Below are 22894 nucleotides of genomic sequence, written 5' to 3'. Positions count from 1 at the left end.
AGTGTGTCTTAGCAGCTAAAATTTTGACAGTGTATTTCTTTATTTGTATTCTTCCTGCATAAAAAGTTCAGAATGGATTTCGTCATATTGGACTGGACTATTCCTTTGTAAGTCATGTAAGATTGTCGTAGAATACCATACTGTTGACAGTTGTTTCTTGTGAATGCCAGTCCATTAACAATATCCCACAAGTGTCCCAAAAAACAAGATCAAATGCATACCTGTAGGTGGAGCAGCACAAGGTTTCTTAGGTTGGGAACTCCCAGCATGTTTCCCTTCCATAGACTGGATTTTCTTGTCAGGTGTATGGCACGGACATTATGATTTGTCAACAAACTGTGACTGTTGATGAATCCTAGTTGAAGTCAGTCTTCGACGATGGGTATTGTAGAACAAAGATATGTAAAGAAAAATGGACCGTCATTCTTAGATTCCCATAGTTGATGACGGACTTCAACTCTTCTTCTCCTTCTGTGCCTCTGTTAAGACCCCTGGAACTCAGTGTGCTCACAACCTTTTAATATCCAAATTGTCATGAATAATGGACTGCAGGGTTGTGCTGCTGAGTCCTGTCTGCCATTCCTGTCCATCAAAAGTTATATTCCTATCAGCCATAATCAATTGAAACACAATCTCAGTGTTTCCCAGAGGCTGTGATGTTGACGGATGGCTAATACACAAAGCCTTCACCTTCCATCTTTGCCCACAGTTTTCTCCACTTAATAACAAACAAGCACTGTTCTTTCACTACACACATATTCACAAGAGCCATCTAGCATCTGCATGGTGTACTTGGATCAGTTCATCTTACAAGAGAATATGCCTGCAATTTGAGCAATACTTGTAAAAATATTCAACTGGAAATAATTTCCGAATGTCCCTTGTATTATACATGTAAACTGCGTGAAGGTGAAATTTTCTATAATCAAATAGTTGTAAGTCACTAAATTGGTATAGCACATTTGAAAGCCCACATTACCTTCATTTGAACAAACTTATTACTTTTTCCAAAAACTTTATTTTTCAAAAACTGTATGCATTCAGTATTTTCATGTTTCAGAATGTCTTAATCTTGAAATACACTTCTTTACAAAATTCAGTACCATACTTGATTTTTCTGTGCCCAAGAATGCAAGTTTTCACTAAAATAACTTGTTAGTTTGTTAGTTATTTCAACAGAAAATTTCATTTTTTTTAAAAGTTTTTAGCAGGCTTTGGGAACCCTTGTGTACATTGAAATCACCCCCATGAAACAGTACATATTATTTTTTCCACTTTCTAGTTATAGCAATCTTAGTCAAATAAGACTTACTTCACAGCCTATTGGGTCAAACTTACTTCACTGCCTATTGGGTCTCCACTTCCTTAAATTATCCTGTCTTTTATACTGTTAACTAACATGTAAGAAGCTTGTATTCGAAAAAACTATTATTTTCAATATTATGCTCATCTGTAAAAAGGTATGGTGTACAATCCTCAGTTGGACAGTGTTTGGAGTGTTTGGCAATTTTAACGTGAAGTTATCAAACTAATTTGCTCAATCCATGTTCAGTGATTGAAATGATGACTAGTATGTTACTCCTTACTTAAATGTCATGTATTTCTAAGTCAGTTAGCACTGGACTGTTTAAACTGTGAACCCACTCAGTCTGTCAGAGTTTTGAATGTAGTATGTTAGTTTGCCTCCAGTGAATTGTGTGACTACTTGTTAATCAGTGTAATTTACTGATCTGTGTCTAATATTAAGACTCCTGCATATTTCAGAGTTGATAATCAAAAAGGGAAATCTGAAGAGACCAAAAATAATTTGCTGCTGTATTATATATTTTCTTTAACAGATATCAGTCAAGTTCATTAATAGCAATAGGATGATTCAAATCAACAGCTAATGAAAGTACCAATGGTGAAGAACCAGGTCAATAAGCTGACATTCGTTGCTCAGACTGAGAAAACATTGAAATAGAGGCATTGTGAGAAGAACTCACAACATCTGAGCAACTAACAATAGGGACAGTGAAAGTAATGGATGTTATATGGAGTAGCTTGTAAAAAAACTGGAAGATGAACTGAGAAATGAAGTGATGGGAAGAAATTGGGATTCAGTGTTTAGTAGACAACTATTTCACCCACAAGTCATAGAAATACCAGCCAATGGAAAGCTAGGGATATCAGTGCAATATTTGAAAGATACCAATGAATGGAAAACTGAGAAGATCACTGCCAACATATTTAATGTACTGCTGTAACTGTCCATGAAGAACCTGTTGGATGTAAACATACCAGCTTGCTGACTCAGAAAAAAACATCAAAGACAGCAGTCAGCACAGATAGAATTAAAGTAAAAGTGTTTATTTTGTTACATGGCTAATAACTATTGCCATAATGAGTGATAAGAGAGTTTGGACATATGTGTTGAGAATGAGTGATGTTAATTATATTCGTATGATCTATATAGGTAAGATTCAGTGCATGAGGGTAGACGTAGTGTAATTCCAAAATGCAAGGAGCAGCTATTTAGTAACATAAGGAAAGATTTACAAGCATTGGATCAAATATGAAACAGATTCATCAGTTATTTTAAAAGTAAGTTGCGTAGTGGGGGGGGGGGGGGGGGGGGGGGGAAGAATATAGAAGTGATCTCAAAAGTTATATCAGTAGTTTAAAATCAAATATGAGGACTGATGTAAAAACTGAATTGGTTAAAAGAATGGACTCATTTCATTGTTTGTAAGTGATAACCTAGAATCAGTTCAAGGTAGCTTAGAAAGCAAAATACAAGATGCAAAAGAAAATTTGGAATCAAAATATTAGCTTTCAGCACTGATATTGAACACAGAGAAGGAAACTGATAACAATTATAATGAGTAGAAGGAAGTTGTTGATTCTTGTCAGGCTGTCTGAGAAGTGGTAATTGAGTATGTTCTGATAATGATAGTACTGAAATGATCTCTCAAACAGAACAGTAGATATTGCTGAGGTAAAGGATGTGGAGGTAATTTTAAATACAAATTTTAAATACAACATTTAATGTAGTTGATGGCACTGTGACAGAATGCCTGCGTAAAAAAGTATGAAAATGTTTTGAAACTATCACTAAAGGAAATGAAATTCAAATAACGGATACTGACATGTTGTTGTTGTTGTTATTGTGGTCTTCAGTCCTGAGACTGGTTTGATGCAGCTCTCCATGCTACTCTATCCTGTGCAACCTTCTTCATCTCCCAGTACCTACTGCAACCTACATCCTTCTGAATCTGCTTAGTGTATTCATCTCTTGGTCTCCCTCTACGATTTTTACCCTCTACACTGCCCTACAATACTAAATTGGTGATCCATTGATGCCTCAACACATGTCCTACCAACCGATCCCTTCTTCTAGTCAAGTTGTGCCACAAACTTCTCTTCTCCCCAATCCTATTCAATACCTCCTCATTAGTTATGTGATCTACTCATCTAATCTTCAGCATTCTTCTGTTAACACCATATTTCAAAAGCTTCTATTCTCTTTTTGTCCAAACTATTTATCGTCCATGTTTCACTTCCATACATGGCTACACTTCATACAAATTCTTTCAGAAATGACTTCCTGACACTTAAATCTATACTTGATGTTAACAAATTTCTCTTATTCAGAAACGCTTTCCTTGCCATTGCCAGTCTACATTTTGTATCCTCTCTACTTCGACCATCATCAGTTATTTTGCTCCCCAAATAGCAAAACTCCTTTACTACTTTAAGTGTCTCATTTCCTAATCTAATTCCTTCAGCATCACCCGACTTAAATCGACTACATTCCATTATCCTTGTTTTGATTTTGATGATGTTCATCTTATACCCTCCTTTCAAGACACTGTCCATTCCATTCAACTGCTCTTCCAAGTCCTTTGCTGTCTCTGACAGAATTACAATGTCATCGGCGAACCTCAAAGTATTTATTTCTTCTCCATTGATTTTAACACCTACTCCGAATTTTTCTTTTGTTTCCTTCACTGCTTGCTGAATATACAGATTGAATAACAACGGGGACAGACTACAACCCTGTCTCACTCCCTCCCCAACCACTGCTTCCCTTTCATGTCCCTTGACTCTTATAACTGCCATCTGGTTTCTGTACAAACTATAAATAGGCTTTCGCTCCCTGCATTTTACCCCTGCCACCTTCAGAATTTGAAAGAGCGTATTACAGTCAACATTGTCAAAAGCTTTCTCTAAGTCTACAAATGCTAGAAACGTAGGTTTGCCTTTCCTTAATCTTTCTTCTAAGATAAGTCGTAAGGTCAGTATTGCCTCACGTATCCCAACATTTCTACGGAATCCAAACTGATCTTCCCCGAGGTCGCCTTCTACTAGTTTTTCCATTCGTCTGTAAAGAATCCGCATTAGTATTTTGCAGCCTTGACTTATTAAACTGATAGTTCGGTAATTTTCACATTTGTCAACACCTGCTTTCTTTGGGATTGGAATTATTATATTCTTCTTGAAGTCTGAGGGTATTGCACCTGTTTCATACATCTTGATCACCAGATGGTAGAGTTTCATCAGGACTTGCTCTCCCAAGGCTGTCAGTAGTTGTAATGGAATGTTGTCTACTCCCGGGGCCTTGTTTTGACTCAGGTCTTTCAGTGCTCTGTCAAACTCTTCACGCAGTATTATATCTCCCATTTCATCTTCATCTACATCCTCTTCCATTTCCATAATATTGTCCTCAAGAACATCGCCCTTGTATAGACCCTCTATATACTCCTTCCACCTTTCTGCTTTCCCTTCTTTGCTTAGAACTGGGCTTCCATCTGTGCTTTTGATATTCGTACAAGTGGTTCTCTTTTCTCTGAAGGTCTCTTTAATTTTCCTGTAGGCTGTATCTATCTTACCCCTAGTGAGATAAGCCTCTACATCCTTACATTTGTCCTCTAGCCATGCCTGCTTAGCCATTTTGCACTTCCTGTCGATCTCATTGTTGAGATGTTTGTATTCCTTTTTGCCTGCTTCATTTACTGCATTTTTATATTTTCTCCTTTCATCAATTAAATTCAGTATTTCTTCTGTCACCCAAGGATTTCTACTAGCCCTCGTCTTTTTACCTACTTGATCCTCTGCTGCCTTCACTACTTCATCCCTCAAAGCTACCCATTCTTCTTCTACTTTATTTCTTTCCCCCTGACATGTATGCAGGTAGAAAGTGAGAATGTTGTCAGTGTTAATTAAAGTGTCATAATATTTCTTTGTAGATATCAAAGTAAGCAATGTGCAAACGGTAACTTTTGATGTGAAGCAGCGTTCAGTGAAATTGTAATTGTAAATTGTAATATTTTCAATGGTTTTGACATTTATGGTATTGTGTTTCATATGTATAACAGCAGTAAACATTTGATTTCACCCTGAGGGTGGAGAATAGGCTTGGGAACAAGGTCCAAATATATTTTGAGCAAATAAGTAGGCAGGGAATTCATTGCTCCTTTGTGAATACATTATTTGGTGAATAGTGCCTCCCCATCTGTGTGAATTCATTTTTTACTTTTTGTTTCATTGTCTTCATCCACTAGCATGTATGTAGATTGTAAAAGAAATATATAAGTAAGAGTATTGAAGCAAAAAATATTTAAAGGAGTTTAAAAATAAAAACTTTTTTTCTTTCAGTCTTTTAAGAAAGGGAAAAACATTTTATGTTGTCTTTGGATCCAGCAATAATGAAAATTTGCATAAAATAATTAATTTCTCTAACATACAAATACAATTAAATTTGAGTTAGTAACATTATGAAAGAATGTAAAATTTGTCAGAAAATATTATTGAAAAACTACAGTGAGGTGACAGAAGTTTTGGGATACCTCCTAACATCATGTCAGACCTCATTCTACCCAGTGTATTGCAGCAGCTGAACATAGCCTGGAAGCAATAAGTTGTTGAAAGTCCCCTGCAGAAGTATTGAACCATGCTGCCTTGATATCCATCCATAATTGGAAAAGTGTTGTTGGTGCAGGATTTTGTGCACTCTCTGACCTCTCAGTTATGTCCCAAACATGTTCAATGGGTGGCCAAATCATTCGCTTGAATTATCTGGAATGTTATTCAAACCAGTTCTGAACCATTGTGGCCTGGTGACATGGCGCATTGTCATCCATAAAAATTCTATCATTGTTTGGGAACATGAAGTCCATGAATGGCTGCAGATGATCAATGATCAGTTCATTTGGACCAAAGGACCCAGTCCATTTCATGTAAACACAGCCCTTATAATTATGAAGCCACCACCAGCTTCCACAATGTCTTGTTGACAAGTTGGGCCCATAGCTTCCTGATGTCTGCATCAAATGTGAATCCTACCCTCAGCTCTTACCACGCGTCTGGACCCATCTACCATTCCTCATGGAAGGCCTGTTAATTCTCATAATAATAATAATAATAATAATAATAATAATCACATTGAATACCTTTCATGTGAATCACGAGAGCACAAAAGGAGCTCAACAAATACATGGCCCATTTCTACCTTACTACATGATACCTTACATATATGTACGTATCACTGTCCCATGTCTTCATCACCTCAGTGTAAAGAAAACTGTAGACGTGTAAAAGTATTAGAAGTATGTACAGCTGGAATATAAAAAGGGTTCAGATGATGAATTCAGTGCCATTTTTGTAAGGATTTGAGAATATTGCTGATGTTCCATGTCGAAATCAAAGTGAATTTAGTTCAGCTGTCTGTCACTCAGGTCAGACCTAAGAAAGGTAGGTGATATATAGTGAAATAATATTTTGAATAACTTGTGAATTACCTGTAAAGAAGAATGATGGTTTATGAGTAATAATAATAATAATAATAATAATTATTATTATTATTATTATAATTTTTATTTATTTATTATTTTTTATTATTTATTTTATGGCCTTCATTGGACCACTCTAGTCAAAAATACAAAGTTGTAAACAAGTTGTTACACCGGGATACAATTTGGCTCAACAATAACTTAATATGATATCTAGGTAATACACTCCTGGAAATTGAAATAAGAACACCGTGAATTCATTGTCCCAGGAAGGGGAAACTTTATTGACACATTCCTGGGGTCAGATACATCACATGATCACACTGACAGAACCACAGGCACATAGACACAGGCAACAGAGCATGCACAATGTCGGCACTAGTACAGTGTATATCCACCTTTCGCAGCAATGCAGGCTGCTATTCTCCCATGGAGACGATCGTAGAGATGCTGGATGTAGTCCTGTGGAATGGCTTGCCATGCCATTGCCACCTGGCGCCTCAGTTGGACCAGCGTTCGTGCTGGACGTGCTGACCGCGTGAGACGACGCTTCATCCAGTCCCAAACATGCTCAATGGGGGACAGATCCGGAGATCTTGCTGGCCAGGGTAGTTGACTTACACCTTCTAGAGCACGTTGGATGGCACGGGATACATGCGGACGTGCATTGTCCTATTGGAACAGCAAGTTCCCTTGCCGGTCTAGGAATGGTAGAACGATGGGTTCAATGACGGTTTGGATGTACCGTGCACTATTCAGTGTCCCCTCGACGATCACCAGTGGTGTATGGCCAGTGTAGAAGATCGCTCCCCACACCATGATGCCGGGTGTTGGCCCTGTGTGCCTCGGTCATATGCAGTCCTGATTGTGGCGCTCACCTGCACGGCGCCAAACACGCATACGACCATCATTGGCACCAAGGCATAAGCGACTCTCATCGCTGAAGACGACACGTCTCCATTCGCCCCTCCATTCACGCCTGTCGCGACACCACTGGAGGCGGGCTGCACGATGTTGGGGCGTGAGCGGAAGACGGCCTAACGGTGTGCGGGACCGTAGCCCAGCTTCATGGAGACGGTTGCGAATGGTCCTCGCCGACACCCCAGGAGCAACAGTGTCCCTAATTTGCTGGGAAGTGGCGGTGCGGTCCCCTACGGCACTGTGTAGGATCCTACGATCTTGGCGTGCATCCGTGCGTCGCTGCGGTCCGGTCCCAGGTCGACGGGCACGTGCACCTTCCGCCGACCACTGGCGACAACATCGATGTACTGTGGAGACCTCACGCCCCACGTGTTGAGCAATTCGGCGGTACGTCCACCCGGCCTCCCGCATGCCCACTATACGCCCTCGCTCAAAGTCCGTCAACTGCACATACGGTTCACGTCCACGCTGTCGCGGCATGCTACCAGTGTTAAAGATTGCGATGGAGCTCCGTATGCCACGGCAAACTGGCTGACACTGACGGCGGCGGTGCACAAATGCTGCGCAGCTAGCGCCATTCGACGGCCAACACCGCGGTTCCTGGTGTGTCCGCTGTGCCGTGCGTGTGATCATTGCTTGTACAGCCCTCTCGCAGTGTCCGGAGCAAGTATGGTGGGTCTGACACACCGGTGTCAATGTGTTCTTTTTTCCATTTCCAGGAGTGTATAATTATTAGAGTCGATTCTTATATGAAAGGTGGTTTGCTCTTCTTTCTGCCCAATATTACTTCATTCTTTCAGATATTTTCTTTCTTTCTTCATCTGAGACCACTCTTCCTGTACTCCTTTTATTGATTTTCATTTGTTGTCTGGTTTGCGGGTCTTGCAGTATTCTGGTTTTCTCTGTCTTGCTTTTTAGGTCATCTACTGTAATTTGGAGTTCTTTTATATCTTCCTTAATTTCTGTGATCCATTTAATGTCGCTCTTGCTACTCCACAATTTTTGTATTATTTTTTTACTAATTCTGTTTTCTGGAGTTCTCATCAGATGTCCAAAGAATGAGATGCGTTTCTTCCTGATCATGCTCATGACTGGTACTATTTTCTTATATACTGTTTCATTTGATGCTATTCTCTAATGTCCATTTATTTTATACTATTTATTTATACATGTCCTAATTATTCTTCTTTCTATTTTTAGTATTCTGTCAATTTCTGTGAATGCAAAGTGAAATAACAATTATTTACCACTTCATAATTTATTTTCAGGATATGCTTACCTCTTGATGTGCTTACCTCTTGTCTCGTGTGGATTTATCATTAGTGTATTTTGTACTGACCATTTCAAATGATAATTATGTATGAAAATGTTTTTTTCAATAATGAACCTAATTAATTGAAAAAAATTAAAGAATCTGGACAGAAATTAACAACAGATTTTTGTAATGTTAAAAGTAATTAAATTTTGGAGATTACTTGATTTCATTTAGTTTTGAGTCCATTTGATCTTAAGTATAAATTCCATTCACTTAATTTAAATTCCATAGTATTAAATTGATAAATATAGTTGATATTCCTTAAATCTTGTAACCATCTAATTAATGTTACAGATAATTTTGTATATTTATATAACTGATTGTGAATGTAAACTTTTTGTTTTGTTTATTTTCATTTCATTGAAAAAATGGACACTGAGTTGTGATAGCACTGTCAAAAAGGATTCAGAACTACTCTTCCCCAGGACTAGTGAATGCTGGGGTTGAGTTGCAGAAAGGGCTCAGAAGAAGAAGCTGAGAAAATTAAGAAGTCAATCAAATTATAAAAGATTTCCGGTGATAAATAATGATTGCTCTAGGGAAACTGAGAAGCTATCTTAAAAACCCCAATAATAAATTATGCTTACATAAAGGCAGGTGAGAGAAAGTGCATGTTGCAGCTCAGCCTGCAGCATAGCATATACTGACAACTTGGGAGTAATACATGGAAATACCACCCTCTCACGCACTCTGCTATTTGTGCCCAGTAATATACACAAGGCAGATGGGAAGGAGCTTTGAGGTACAGTTGAAAGAACATACTGAAAAGACAGGCTCTAGAACATCACCAAGTTCACATCTCTGTACTGAAGGACAATCTGTTATCAGCATTTCTAAAAATTTGAAAATCTCGCATAACTTAATATCTTGGTAGAGGTAGAAATAATAAAACCATTAAGAACAAACCAGGATCTACCCTCAGTGGACAATTGGAATTATGCCATCATGCTCTGTTGACTAATTTTGATTATCTACAATGGGAACATCCAAATGATATCTGACCGTTATGCAGAGGTCACCTGATCTTTCTTGTACACTTGTCAATCACATACATCCTGTTTCATTATTCTTAAAATTTTGTACATTCAGAGACCATGAATAGTTACAATTAAAAGAAAACAGCCCTCGATCACTACCTTTTAACGGATTAACCGGGTTTCAACACTGCTAGGAGTGTCTTCTTCAGAGTTTAAACCAAAGAATAGTCTATAACATGGTCACAGAATTATGACTAAAAACGTGTGGTACAAATTATAAGTACAGAATTATCGTGAAAGACTGGCAGTACTTATATGTCATTTATAAAATAATAAATATGCCAAAAGGGCATTAGTCACAAAGATATTGAAGATAAAAAAAAAAACTGTGATGGCGAGCCACTAAGGGCTGCTCATTACTTGCGTGGTGCAGGTTGTAAACGGACTCTACAACGGACCTTACAACCTGCACCACGCAAGTAACGAGCAGCCCTTAGTGGCTCACCATCACAGTTTTTTCTCTTCAATATCTTTGTGACTAATGCCCTTTTGGCGTATTTATTATTTTATAAATGACATATAAGTACTGCCAGTCTTTCACGATAATTCTGTACTTGTAATTTGTATCGTACGTTTTTAGTCATAATTCTTTGACCATGTTATAGACCATTCTTTGGTTTAAATTCTGAGGAAGACACTCCTAGCAGTGTTGAAACCCGGTTAATTCATTAAAAATTAGTGACCGAGGGCTGTTTTCTTTTAATTGTCATTATTCTTAGGTTGGACACTTGTCATATGGATTTCACCTGATTCATTTTTGCTTTAAACACAATTGGTATTTTGATGAGGTACCTGTATGTTGGTTTCCTATTGTAGCTGTGCCTTCCCTTGTTGTTGTTGTTCGTAAATCTTAGGTTAGACAAAAAGCTTTGTCATGATGTACAATCTTTACTGCATAGGTATTTGCTTATCCATTATTATCAGTGTTTTTGTAAATGTTATGCTTTTTATTACCACTGTTATTTTATGTGACAGCCCTTTTTAAAATAGTATGCAGTTTGTTCCCATATGTCTTACTATAATACTTGATGGTTAACTTGACTGGAGTTTTGTCTTTTACGAACACAGCCCCGTTATTTTATTTTTATTTTATTAGGAGACCACATGTTCTATTAATACATCTTCATTGATAATATGTATATGTTCTCCTGCTATTTCTTTCTGGCAAGAGACACATAATTGAAAATATTAACCAGTCCACACAGTGGACCATTTGTGTTAGAGGGTTTTATATGAGTGTTATTAATATCAACATTTTTTGTACATATGTTCCCCTGCCTTCCTTGCTGGTAGGTACTTTCAATTTTAATTTATATTATTCTAGCTGTGCCTGCAGTGTTACTCATGGTTAAACAGTTATTTATAAAGAAATGTTAATGCTGAAACTCACTATCCACATGCATGCACCATCACAAGATTTATCTCTTCGAGGTATTAAGATGTGAGCTGCTTACGGCCCCAAAAACTGTGTGACATCAAAGAGAAAAAAATAAAAAAATACTACCAGATTTTGAGACGATGGAAGAAGCCAATAGAGTACATGTTGCTCACAACTCACTCATTTATGTAAGGCAAAAATTTTTATGCAACTGAATACTGAATCACAAAATGTGCCAGGAAATGGAGTAAATAATTTCATGAGTGTGTGATGCCTAGTGTGGAAAACATTGTAATTGTCTTGGTGTGTATGAAGAACCAGAAATCTATCACAATATGTTTTTTAAGCAGTGTTCTGAGACTTCTTGTTCTCTACTTATGTGTAGAGATTTCCGGCTCTCAGTACATGCAAGCAACCAGTGTTGAGCTGTCTATGCAAAAAACATGGTATGTCCACTTGAATACCTGCCACTTTTAATGTTTGTCCTTGACTATTATTTATAGTGATTGAGAAGGTCAATTTCATGATTGTTAATGCTTCTGAACCACTGAGACCCTTGGGGCCAGTGAAGTTTACAAAACAGTTATAAATCATGACAATCCAGACACAGAAGCCAAGTCATCATTTAAGAATCCCAATATTATCACAATCAAATACACTTGCATACAAAACATTCTAAGTGCTACAAAATATTTTTGTGCTCATATGTTACATTGTTGCAGAGTTTGGTGATGGTTTTATCCTGAGGAATATTTCTGCTGTGCTAGACTTATGTATGTAATTATTTTGTTTGTCAAAACAGTTAAAAACTAATGTCTACACTAAATGCACTGCATTCATTTGATAGTTTACTTCCATGAATGACGTTTTAGTCATGTTATCCATCCTACAGTAACAGTAGTTACATTAATAATTCATTGGAACAGCGATTTGTTTTCCAGAATAAAAGATAACCTATGTGTTAATTGAGGGTATAGGCTATCTCCGTTCCAACGTTCATCCAAATCCATTGATTTGCTTCAGTGTGAAGGAGTAACTTGACAAAGAAAATAAAAACAATTTGTAGTTTGGTGCAGTGCAAATTTTATGATATTTATACATGCAACAAAGTCATCTGCCCTCTTGTGTGCCTGTTACCAGAAGATACACTTGCATATCGTAATCAAATCTAGCCTCACTGAAAGCCTGCCAGGTTCTATATATAAAGGCTTGACATGTCTCTGTTGTACACTATTTAAATGACAGTCATTCTTCAATAATCTCAGAAGCTATAAGATACACCTGATGCTCAGCAGCTAAAGTGCACTAGGCTTGTATGGAAGTATGGATTAAACATTTTGAGGAATGTATAACCATTGTATTCAACAACACGAGGAAAATGTGATTGCTATGTACCATAAATATGACATATTACACACACACACACACACACACACACACACACACACACATTCGCACAAGCAACCACACTTCATGCACACAAGACCGCCATCTCCAGCAGCTCTGACCAGAATGGCATCCTGGTCCAAGCTACCAGAGGTGATGATCATGTGTGCATAAGGTGTGCCTGCTTGTATGAATGAATATGTGTGTGTTTCCTTTTCTGATGAAGGCTGTGTCTGAAAGCTAATGTGTAAGTGTTTTTTAGCTGTGCATGTCTGCAACTTAATGTGTCATTTTTACTGTATGTAGCAATCTATCTTTTCCTTGTGTTATTTATAATCTGATCTGGAGTTCCATTGTTTAACCATTGCATTCATTCCATTGACCATATTATATAGGACATATTAAACAATAAAAGCATTTTCACAAATGCAGTTCAAAAGTCAGATAGTAATAGCTTTTTATAAGAGTAATGATTGTGTCACATTTCACATTACACTCTTCAAATTAATAAATATCTTGTACCAGACACTTTTAAAGCAACCTGTCTGTTAATTCAGGCTATAAGCTAATTGCATACAAAATTTCTTCTAAATCCTCTCAGCCATTTCAGTGTGAAGGAGGAAATATTCACACACAAACTTTCGCATTTATAATATACATGAGATATGGGATTGGCACTCCACCATGTTTTATGTATATTGTGACTAGGACTTCACTGAGCCTGGTGCATCTTTCTTTGGATATGCAACAAGGCAATATTTCTGAGTGTTACTCCCAAGTTGTCAGTACATGCTGTACTGTCAGCTGGGCCGCTCCATTCACACTTTCTCATGGCCATTTGTGTAAGCACTATTTATGGGTTCTCAACTTCCCTAAGGTAATCACTATTTATCACTGGGATTCTGTTATAATTTGATTTGGTTCTTGGTACCCCTGTTTGTTGTAGTTTACATTTTGGATGTGCTCCACCATCAAGTTGTTGACAACTGTGAAAATAGGCGACATCTATATTTTATCGAGGAATAGCTTCCATGTCTAAGAAATGGTCCATGGTCTTTCTTTTGTTATTAACAATGTAATTAAAATTTTGTCATGTAGTTAGCCTATGTAGGTTAACAAAAGTTTTTTTTTTTTTTTTTGCAACTTCTTTATGTCAGATGTTAAGCACTTGAGCATCAGGCTTTATAATCACAAAACTAGTTGTGAATCAATAGAAGATGAATAAATCTTCACATGGCTGCTACTTTGGCTACATATTATTCGAATTCAAGTTTCTGTGGCCCTCTAATAATCACTGTTTTTGAGCTTAGAATTCTTAGGAAATGTGAATACCTTGTGACAAAGGCTTGTCAAGTAAATTTTTATTATTGTTATAGTGTTTAAAAAGAAGCATTATAGTCATGACATGAGTGTCTAAATTAATGGAATATGTATTGTATTTTCTTATGCCACTGACTGTCAGAAATAATTATTAAATATCCTTTTCCTTTCATGTAGCGGATAGACTCAACTCATGGTTTAGTAACAACAGTTGCTTACCAACTGGGCAAGTCAGCATCACCAAATTATGCTCTGGAAGGTTCTGTGGCAGTTGCTGGGTCATCCATAATGTGGTTAAAAGAAAATATGAATCTAATTGATAGTGTCCCAGAATCAGAAAATGTGGCTGATGAGGTCAAGACAACTGGTGATGTTTACTTTGTCCCAGCCTTTACTGGACTTTATGCTCCCTACTGGAGAAATGATGCCCGTGGGTTAGTATCTGTTCTATTGCAAGACACATGTCGTGAAAACAGCTATTATATTAATGTTATTTATCTGACATTTAAGACAAATTTGTTATCAAATGCTATCACATTTCATAAAATTGTTGCTTAGTTTGGTTGTCAGGTAGACATAATTTAAGTAATAACTTGAAGAGAACACAAAACATTCCAATCACTTAACTCATGGTTGAAAAAGAGGTAATGTCAGGGACAGTAACCAACAATAAAATCTAACTATGGAAAGTCCAGGTTGCAATGTCTACAATGTAATGAAAAAGATAGATTGCTACTCACCCCAAAGAGGAGATGAAGGGAGAGGATCAGAGAAGGGGATGAAGAACACTGGGTGCACCAGTAGAGAGCAGTGCACATTGAGCATGAGGGGAGGCAAATTGTGAAGAGGTAACAGAACGGAGGGGATGGAAACAGTTGGTTTAAGGCTGTGGGTACAGTAGGTTACTGTAGGTTGAGGTTGGGATGATATCAGGAGTGGAAAATGTGTTGTGAGTATAACTCCATCTGCACAGTTCAGAAAAGATGATAGTGGAGGGAAGGATCCAGATAGCCTGAGTTGTGAAACAGCCATTGACCTCAAGCATGTTATGTTCAGCTGCATGTTGTGCCACAGTGTGTCAACTTTGCTCTGTTCATCCTGGTGAACAGCTGGTTGGTAGTCTTACCAATATAAAATGCTGAACATTGATTACAACAGACCTGCTTTCACAGGTTGGCTGGCCTCTGATGGGGTAGGATAAGCCTATGACAGGACTGTAGTAGGAAGTGCTAGGGGTGTGCATTGGGCTGTCTTGCATCTGGGTCTCCCACAGGAATATGGTCTCGGTGGCAAAAGGTTGTAATTTGGAGTGCCACAGGGATGGATGAAGGTGTTGTGAAAGTTGGATGGGTGACATAACACCACTGTAGGAGGCGATGGAAAGGATTTTGGGTAGAATGTCTTTCATTTCAGGACATGATGATAGGTAACTGAAACCCTAATGAAGGAAATGGTTCAGTTGTTCCAGTCTGAGGGGGTTTTGGTTGTCAGTAAGGACACTTCTTTATTGATGTTCCTTGAGGGTGGTGGGAGGCTTGGGAGTATGTGCAGATGTGGAATAGGTTTGTGGCATGGTGCCTGTCTTTGGAGGTCTATGTGAGACCTCCAGCATACTGTGCAAGGAAGCTCCCATCACTGTAGATATTCAGTCCCTTGGTGGCTTTTTGGGGTTAAAAGGATGGCAGTTGTTGAAATGTGGTGCTATTGATGGTTGGCAGGTTTAATGTGGACATAAGAGTGGATGGAGGCATCAGAGAGGAGGAAGTCAATGTCTAGGATGATGGCATGCTGGCTTGAGGAGGACCTGATGAAATGAGTGGGAAAGAAGATCTTGAGGATGTGAACAAATGAGGATAAGATGTTCAAATGGCTCTGAGCACTATGGGACTTAATTGCAGAGGTTATCAGTCCCCTAGAACTACTTAAACATAACTAACCTAAGGACATCACACACATCAATGCTTGAGGCAGGATTCGAACCTGCGACCGTAGCGGTTGCGCGGTTCCAGACTGTAGCGCCTAGAACTACTTGGCCACTACAGCCGGCTGGATAAAATGTGCAGGTCCTGAGTCCATATCATGAAGATATCTTCAGTGAGACTGAACCTGACCAGGGACTTGAGATTTTAGAAGGTTTGGAAGGTTCCCTCTAGACATTCCTAAACAGAGTGGCTTTGTCTACCTTCCCTTCAAAGGAGAGGTAGTTGAGAGTTGGGATATAGATAGTAAGATGTGGATTTGGAGTCTGAAGGCCATGAGAGTGGTAGTGTTCAACAGCAGCAAAACTATGGGTGTGAGGGATGTTGGTTTATAGGGAAGTGGCATTAATATTGATGAGTAGGGATCCAGGAAATAAAAGGTGGGGATGGCGGACAGTCAGTGAAGGAAGTGGTTGGTATCTTTGATGTGGGATGTTCTGTTTTGGACAATAGATTGAAGATGTTGGTTGATGGGAGCCAAAATTCTTTCAGTGGGAGGATAGTAACTAGCTAACATGTGGCATTCAGTATTGTTGGGGTTGTTGATTTTGGGGAGTATGTAGAAAGTGAGAGTGTGGAGTGTCATAGAGGTGAAGAGGGAAATGGATTTAGGTGAGAGGTTCTGGAAGGGTCTAAGGTTATAATTAGGGACTGTAGGTTATGGTGAATTCTAGGATGGGGTCAGTCTGGCAGAGTTTGTAGGTGGAGGAGACCTTCCACCAGACAGTCACAGCGAACCTTTGTCAGGACATGTTTTGATGCTGTTTGGCTGTCCTTTTGTCTGCTGAAATATTAGTGTTCATAGGAAGGGACCTGGGGAAGATTGGCGAGGCCGAGCTGGAGATAAGGAGCTCCTAGAAGGTGACCAGAGGGTGGTTTGGCAGGAGGGGGGGATCAAGGTTTGATAGTAATATGAACTGGGACAGGCAGGGATGAGTGGCAGGACATTGGCTTTGGTTAGAGGGATTGGTGGCAAAGAAGTGTTTCCATTGTAGAGGTCTGGAGAAGGAGAGTTGGTCTTTGACAGGTCAAACTTGGTTAAATTTTGGTGTGGAGCTGTAGGTGAGGCCTTTGGATGGAACTGAAACTTCTGTGGAGCTGTGGATTTTTGTGGAAAGGTGTCGTGAGACTGTTCAGTTCTGAATTTAGTGGAGTGTTGGAATGGAGCTTTGGGAGGTGGGACAAGTTGAAAAGGTCCACCAGGGAGAATCTGGGTCCTATGTGGCGTTGATTTGGAGAAACACGGTGGGTAGGATAGAGGTGGGGTTTGGACACTGGTGCCCTAAGTTGGCAGCAGGATGTTAGCAGGCTGGAATTGGTGTCTGGAATTCTCTTCCAGGTGCTGGAGTGCAAGGGATTCAGTTTCTCCTTTGGAGGGGAGATATACAAAGAAATCTGTGGTACAGCTATGGGCAGCCCACATGTTATCCTCTTATGCCAATCTGTTTATGGGCCATCAAGAGGAAACCTTCCTAGCTTCCCAAAATCCCAAACCCCTGTTCTGCTTCAGGCTCTTTGATGGTATCACCATGATCTAGACTCAGGGCCAGGACACTCTATCCTCATTCCTTCACAACCTCAGTACCTTCTCTCCCATCCACTTCAGTTGGTCCTCCTCAACCCACTGTGCCACCATCCTGGTCGTTCACCTCCTACTCTCTGATGTCTCCATCCACACCTCTGTCCACACTGAAACTACCAACCACTGACAATACCTACATTTTGACAGCTGCCATTCATCCCAAACCAAGAAATCCCTTCCACACAGCATGGTCACCCGGGGACAGCTTATCTGCAATTATGGGAGCTCCTTTCCCCAGTGAGCTGAAGATCTCATAAAGACCTTCTCAAAAATGCACTACACACCTAGTTTGTGACCAGATTTCTTGTGCTGTTTCTCCACTCACTGCCCATCCTCCCTCCATCCTCAAGAATCAATTATAGAGGAGCACCTATTTCATCACCCAGCACCACCTCACACTGGAACAACTAAACCACATCCTTTGTCAGGGCTTTAATTATCTATGATCATGTCCTGAAATGAGGGACATTCTACCCAAATCTTTCCCACTCCCTCCTAAAGTAGTGTTCTGTCACCCATCTAACCCTCACAACATCCTAGTCTATCCCTATGCCACTCCCAATCACAACCCTTGCCACAGAGATCATATCCCTATGGAAGACTCAGGTGCAAGCTCTGCCCAATCTGTGCACCCAGCTCTTCCTGTTTCAGTCCTGTTACATTCTTATCCTATCCCATCAGAGGCTGGCTGAGTCACCTGTGAAAGCAGCCATGCCATGTAATAGTTCTGTTGCAATCACTGTTCAGCTTTTTATATTGGTATGGCTACCAACCAGCTGGTCCACCATTATGAATGGCCACTGTCACACCACCTTGTGGCACAACATGCAGCTGATTGTAATGTGCTTGATTTCAATGGCTGCTTCATGACCCAGTCTGTATGGATTCTCTCCTCCACCACCATCTTTGTTGAACTGTGCAGATGGAGTTATCCATGCAACACATTCTCCTCTCCTGAAATTATCCTGGCCTTGACCTACAGTAACTTACTGTACACAAAGTCTCCACTCAACTGTTTCCAACCCCTCTACCCTGTCATCTCCTCACAATTCACTTACCCTTGCTCTAACTGTGCACTGCTCTCAGCCAGCACACCTATTAGTCTTAGTTCCCATCTTTCCTCCTCTCCTTTCTTCTCCCCATTTTTTTCTCCTCCTCTCCTCCTCCACAGACTCCTGATGCTGCATCTGGAGGTCCTGTCCTGCCAACTCCAGTCCCTACACATTCTGCCAGTCAGTGCTGATTCCTCTTTCCCCACCCATACCCTGCTATCCCTTCCCCTTCCCTGCCACACTCTGGATTGTTGCTACCATTCAGTGTGTTTCAGTTGTATTCTGGCTGGAGCAGCTGGAGATAGTTTTTATGTATGTAGTGTGTGTGCAGTGTGCTTCATTCTGTGAATGTGTGTGCATTTTTCTTTTCTGAGGCTGTGGCTGAAAGCTTATATGAAATAGTCATTTCATCATGCCTTTCTGCAACTCATCATGTCAACTGTGAGTAGCAATCTATTTTTTTATAATATAGTCAACAATAAAATCTTCTGTGTAAATTTGTATTGTCAGCATCAAGTCTCTAGAGAGATATGGTAATGGTAAAGGTGCTTTATGTGCAGAACTGCTGCTTTATTACATGAAAGTAAACACTATACAAAACTGCCAGTGAAATCAGTCTTTCTCAGTTGTATAACATAAGAGCAGACTGGGCTATCTACAGGAAGCAGAAGCAAGAATAATTGTGCTCTAAAGCAAAGTCTCAAGTTCGTAGTAGCTATAACAGGAAATGTAATGATCTATCACTATTGTGTGCATGATGGTGGCCAGAAATAGGTTGCAGCAAGAGATATTCCTTTGTAGATGAAGTTGTGCACGTGGACTCACATGCCCAGTAATAGCACTTTTCTGAGTGGAGTATATATATTTCTTCTGTTTCAACATCATCCCGCTGGATACATCACCACCCCCTCTTCAAAGATGGCACCTAACTTTGTGCTAGTTCTTGTTAGGGAGGGTGGACAAAGCAAAGATCATTGAAGATTCTGGTGGCGGCAACCACTGCTAATCATCTAGGGTAAGGTCTGGAACCAGTGAATTCAGGACTGTGGTTTCTTTCATCAGGCTGAAAGAGATAACATAGATTATTACTGACAAATTTCTTTGCTACCAGAGTTTCCAAAAGTTTGTGAAAAAGTGTACAAGAGTAATATATATAATTTTTTGCTTGACTCTCAGTTTGGCTTTAGGAGGGGAATGTCCACAGAAAATGCTATTAATTCTTTTGTGTATGTGGTAATATCAGGGCTAAATGAAAAATTGAGGACAGTAGATATTTTCTTTGATTTAACAATAGCATTTGATTTTGTGGAAAATGCAATAGTTTTGCATCAGCTGGAACGTTATGAGATTAGAGAAAACTCTCAACAGTACCTGCATAATTGGGAGCAGAAAGTTTCCTTCCAGTGCCAACAAACAGGGAAGAGACTTGAATCTGACTGTGGGTGGGGGTGGGGGTGGGGGGAAGGTCATATCTGTTGGCATTGTTATTTGCAATAGTCAGAAGACATACTTTGTTGTTGCTGCACATTTTAGTAATTTTGATTGAGATATACTTAAGCTGTGCTGTTGTTCTTTAGCTTGCCTGTGTAGAAATGTGTACAGAATCAGCTACGTGAAAAATCCATGAAATATGCTTGTTTATTTATATATAAAAGCTGACTCAGGAATTTTCCTTTGTGGAAGACCATGTGTGCAAGATTGCTTACAAATTTAAAGTTCTAGATTTTTACTGCTCACATTGTATCTGCATAGTCTTTCATTGATTGCACCAACACCCATATGCTTTATGATATATTGTGAAATTTTGAACATTTTCAAGTGCTGTGATAAACTCATACTGTTATAAATAATTGTAAGTTTAAACTTAATTGTGGTCTTTTAAAAGTTTGTGGACAGTAGGTCTGTCCTCATTCAAAACAATCGTTCCCTAACTTTAGTGTACAGTTTGCATGAGAAATAGGTTATTCTGAGAATTTTCAGATGCTTACAAAAATACAGTTTCATAAGTTACCTGTGTGATTCTTTTGGATACATAGTTTATTTCGTAGCAAATCAGCATTTGTGTTTCACAGTTCTGCCAAAAAACACATCACTCCTGAACTTCATTATATATCAATGCAAATAAACATGCATTTTTAGAATTTTTGGAAGCTACCATTGTCCTTTGCACAGTCTATGACCATATTGTAGCAAATCAATGTTTGTGATTTAGTTACTGTAGGAGATTTCCTAACTAAAATGTTGTGTTACATCTAGTTTTCCCTTGAAGAGGAGTAGTCACAGATATTAACTGCATTTGTCATAAATTAACTCTTGTTTTCAAGTTTGATAACAATTACAATCAACCTCAAAACGTTTTAAGAAACTAGAAGTTTTTATCACAGCTTTTTTCTTGCCGTATCAGAAATCTTGTTTTGTGTATTTACATTGATTCTTATAGGGAATTACCAACATTTTGGCTCAACAGATTTAAAGATAATCTGTGGGCTTAATTTAAAGTTATTTGTTCACTGTCTTGCACCAGCCAAAATGCAGCCCTACTGTGAAGGCTATTCTTGAACATAGGATGAGTTGACTGTTGCTCGTAAGTGGCTGTAAATTGCCCTGACTACTGTCAAATGATTGGCAGCTGTTGCAAATCGGTGTTTTGGAAGAGCTACTGAGTGCTGTGTACCAGTGATACCTATACCAGTGGTACCTCAAGTACATGGGTGGTTTGAAAAGGTCTCGGAATATCCACGAGGGGTCAGCGCTAGTGCAACGAGTTGTTCATGTGATATTCCTTGGACTGTTGCCTGTAAATATGTGCCATGTCAGTGCTCTTGGAAGAGAGCTGTAGTGGTGTCATGGTTCTGTTGTTGTTCCTGTGTAGTGATTTGTGAAGATGGAAAAAATCAAGATTCGAGCAATGATTGAGTACTTTGTAGAGAAAGGTATGAAAGCAAAGAACATTCATGCTGTTTTCCAGAATACACTGGGGGCCTCTGCTCCTTCATATTCAACAGTTGCCAAGTGGACAAATGAATTTAAATTTGGTTGTGAGAGCTTAGATGATGATTCGCACATTGGTCGGCCAAGATGTGTCACTACTCCAGAAATCATTGCAAACGTGCACAAATGGTCATGGAGGATCGCTGATTGAAAGTCATGAAATTGCTCACTCTTGCCAGATGTCATGTGAAAGGGTATATCACATTTTAACTGAAGAATTAGAAATGAAAAATTATCTACAAGATTGGTGGCATGACTCTTAATGGTGGATCAAAAATGCATGAGAATGGACATGTTACTGGAGACTACTATGCTAACCCCCTGGACGAAATTGCAACAAAAGATACACAAAAAAGGCTAGGTTTAGCAAGGAAGAAAGTCATCTTCCACCAAGACAATGTGTGCCCTCACACATATGCAATCACCAAGGCAAAATTACATGAACTAAGGTATGAATGGTTGCCACACCCACCTTATTCAGCTGATATGGCTCCGTAAGACTTCCATTTCTTCCCAAAACTGAAAATTTTTCTTGGTGGACGAAGATTCACTTCAAATGGAGAATTGATAGCTGAAGTTGACAACTACTTTGCAAGCCTGGAGGAAACTCATTTTTATGATGGGATCAAGGCACTGGAACTTTGTTGGACCAAGTGCATTTTCTACAAGGAGACTACATTGAGAAATAAAAAATGTTTCAGTGACATAAGTACTTTTTTTTCTGTTGTGTTCCAAGAAATTTTCAAACCACCCTCATACTACCCTCTCCTGTTGATCTTGTCACCTCTGCAGACTGTTGGAGAAGGTTGAGGAAACCAGACTTGCACATGGAGTTTCAGTGAAGCTCACAATTTTCAGCATTGTCCTCAAAACTGGTCATGGCCCTTTGGTTCTGAGTCGAGTGGAAGGACTGACCCAGAGACTTTGAAAGTTCTCTGACAAGCTAGGCTGTGACTTCATGGACTTGCACTGTGGGGTTGAGACTGTTGGGTGCTCCTAAATTGGTCGGGTGTGCTCTAACCCTTAGAGGCTGCTACTCAGGTAGCTGATTGTGTGTGTGGGGTGCACACAAGAGTTTATTAGATTAGACAACTCTCCATCCAATCCAGATACTGACAGCTGTTAGAAATCAAGAAGTATCACTGTAAGATTGAAATAAATGA

General features: G+C 39.3%; 1 protein-coding gene across 1 annotated transcript in view; it reads left to right on the top strand.

The window, feature by feature from the left end:
* Positions 1-22894, top strand: part of LOC124594231 (glycerol kinase-like) — a 165996-nt gene that overhangs the window by 74321 nt on the left and 68781 nt on the right. Inside the window, exon 7 of the mRNA XM_047132597.1 lies at positions 14305-14561. Within this exon, the coding sequence (XP_046988553.1) occupies positions 14305-14561 (257 nt within the window). The remainder of the gene's footprint in view (positions 1-14304; positions 14562-22894) is intronic.

This window comes from Schistocerca americana, chromosome 2, assembly GCF_021461395.2.
Source record: "Schistocerca americana isolate TAMUIC-IGC-003095 chromosome 2, iqSchAmer2.1, whole genome shotgun sequence".
NCBI classification, from domain to species: Eukaryota; Metazoa; Arthropoda; class Insecta; order Orthoptera; family Acrididae; genus Schistocerca; species Schistocerca americana.
The sequence above is the reverse complement of the archived record's forward strand: the minus strand, read 5'-3'. Positions and strand labels throughout refer to the sequence as shown.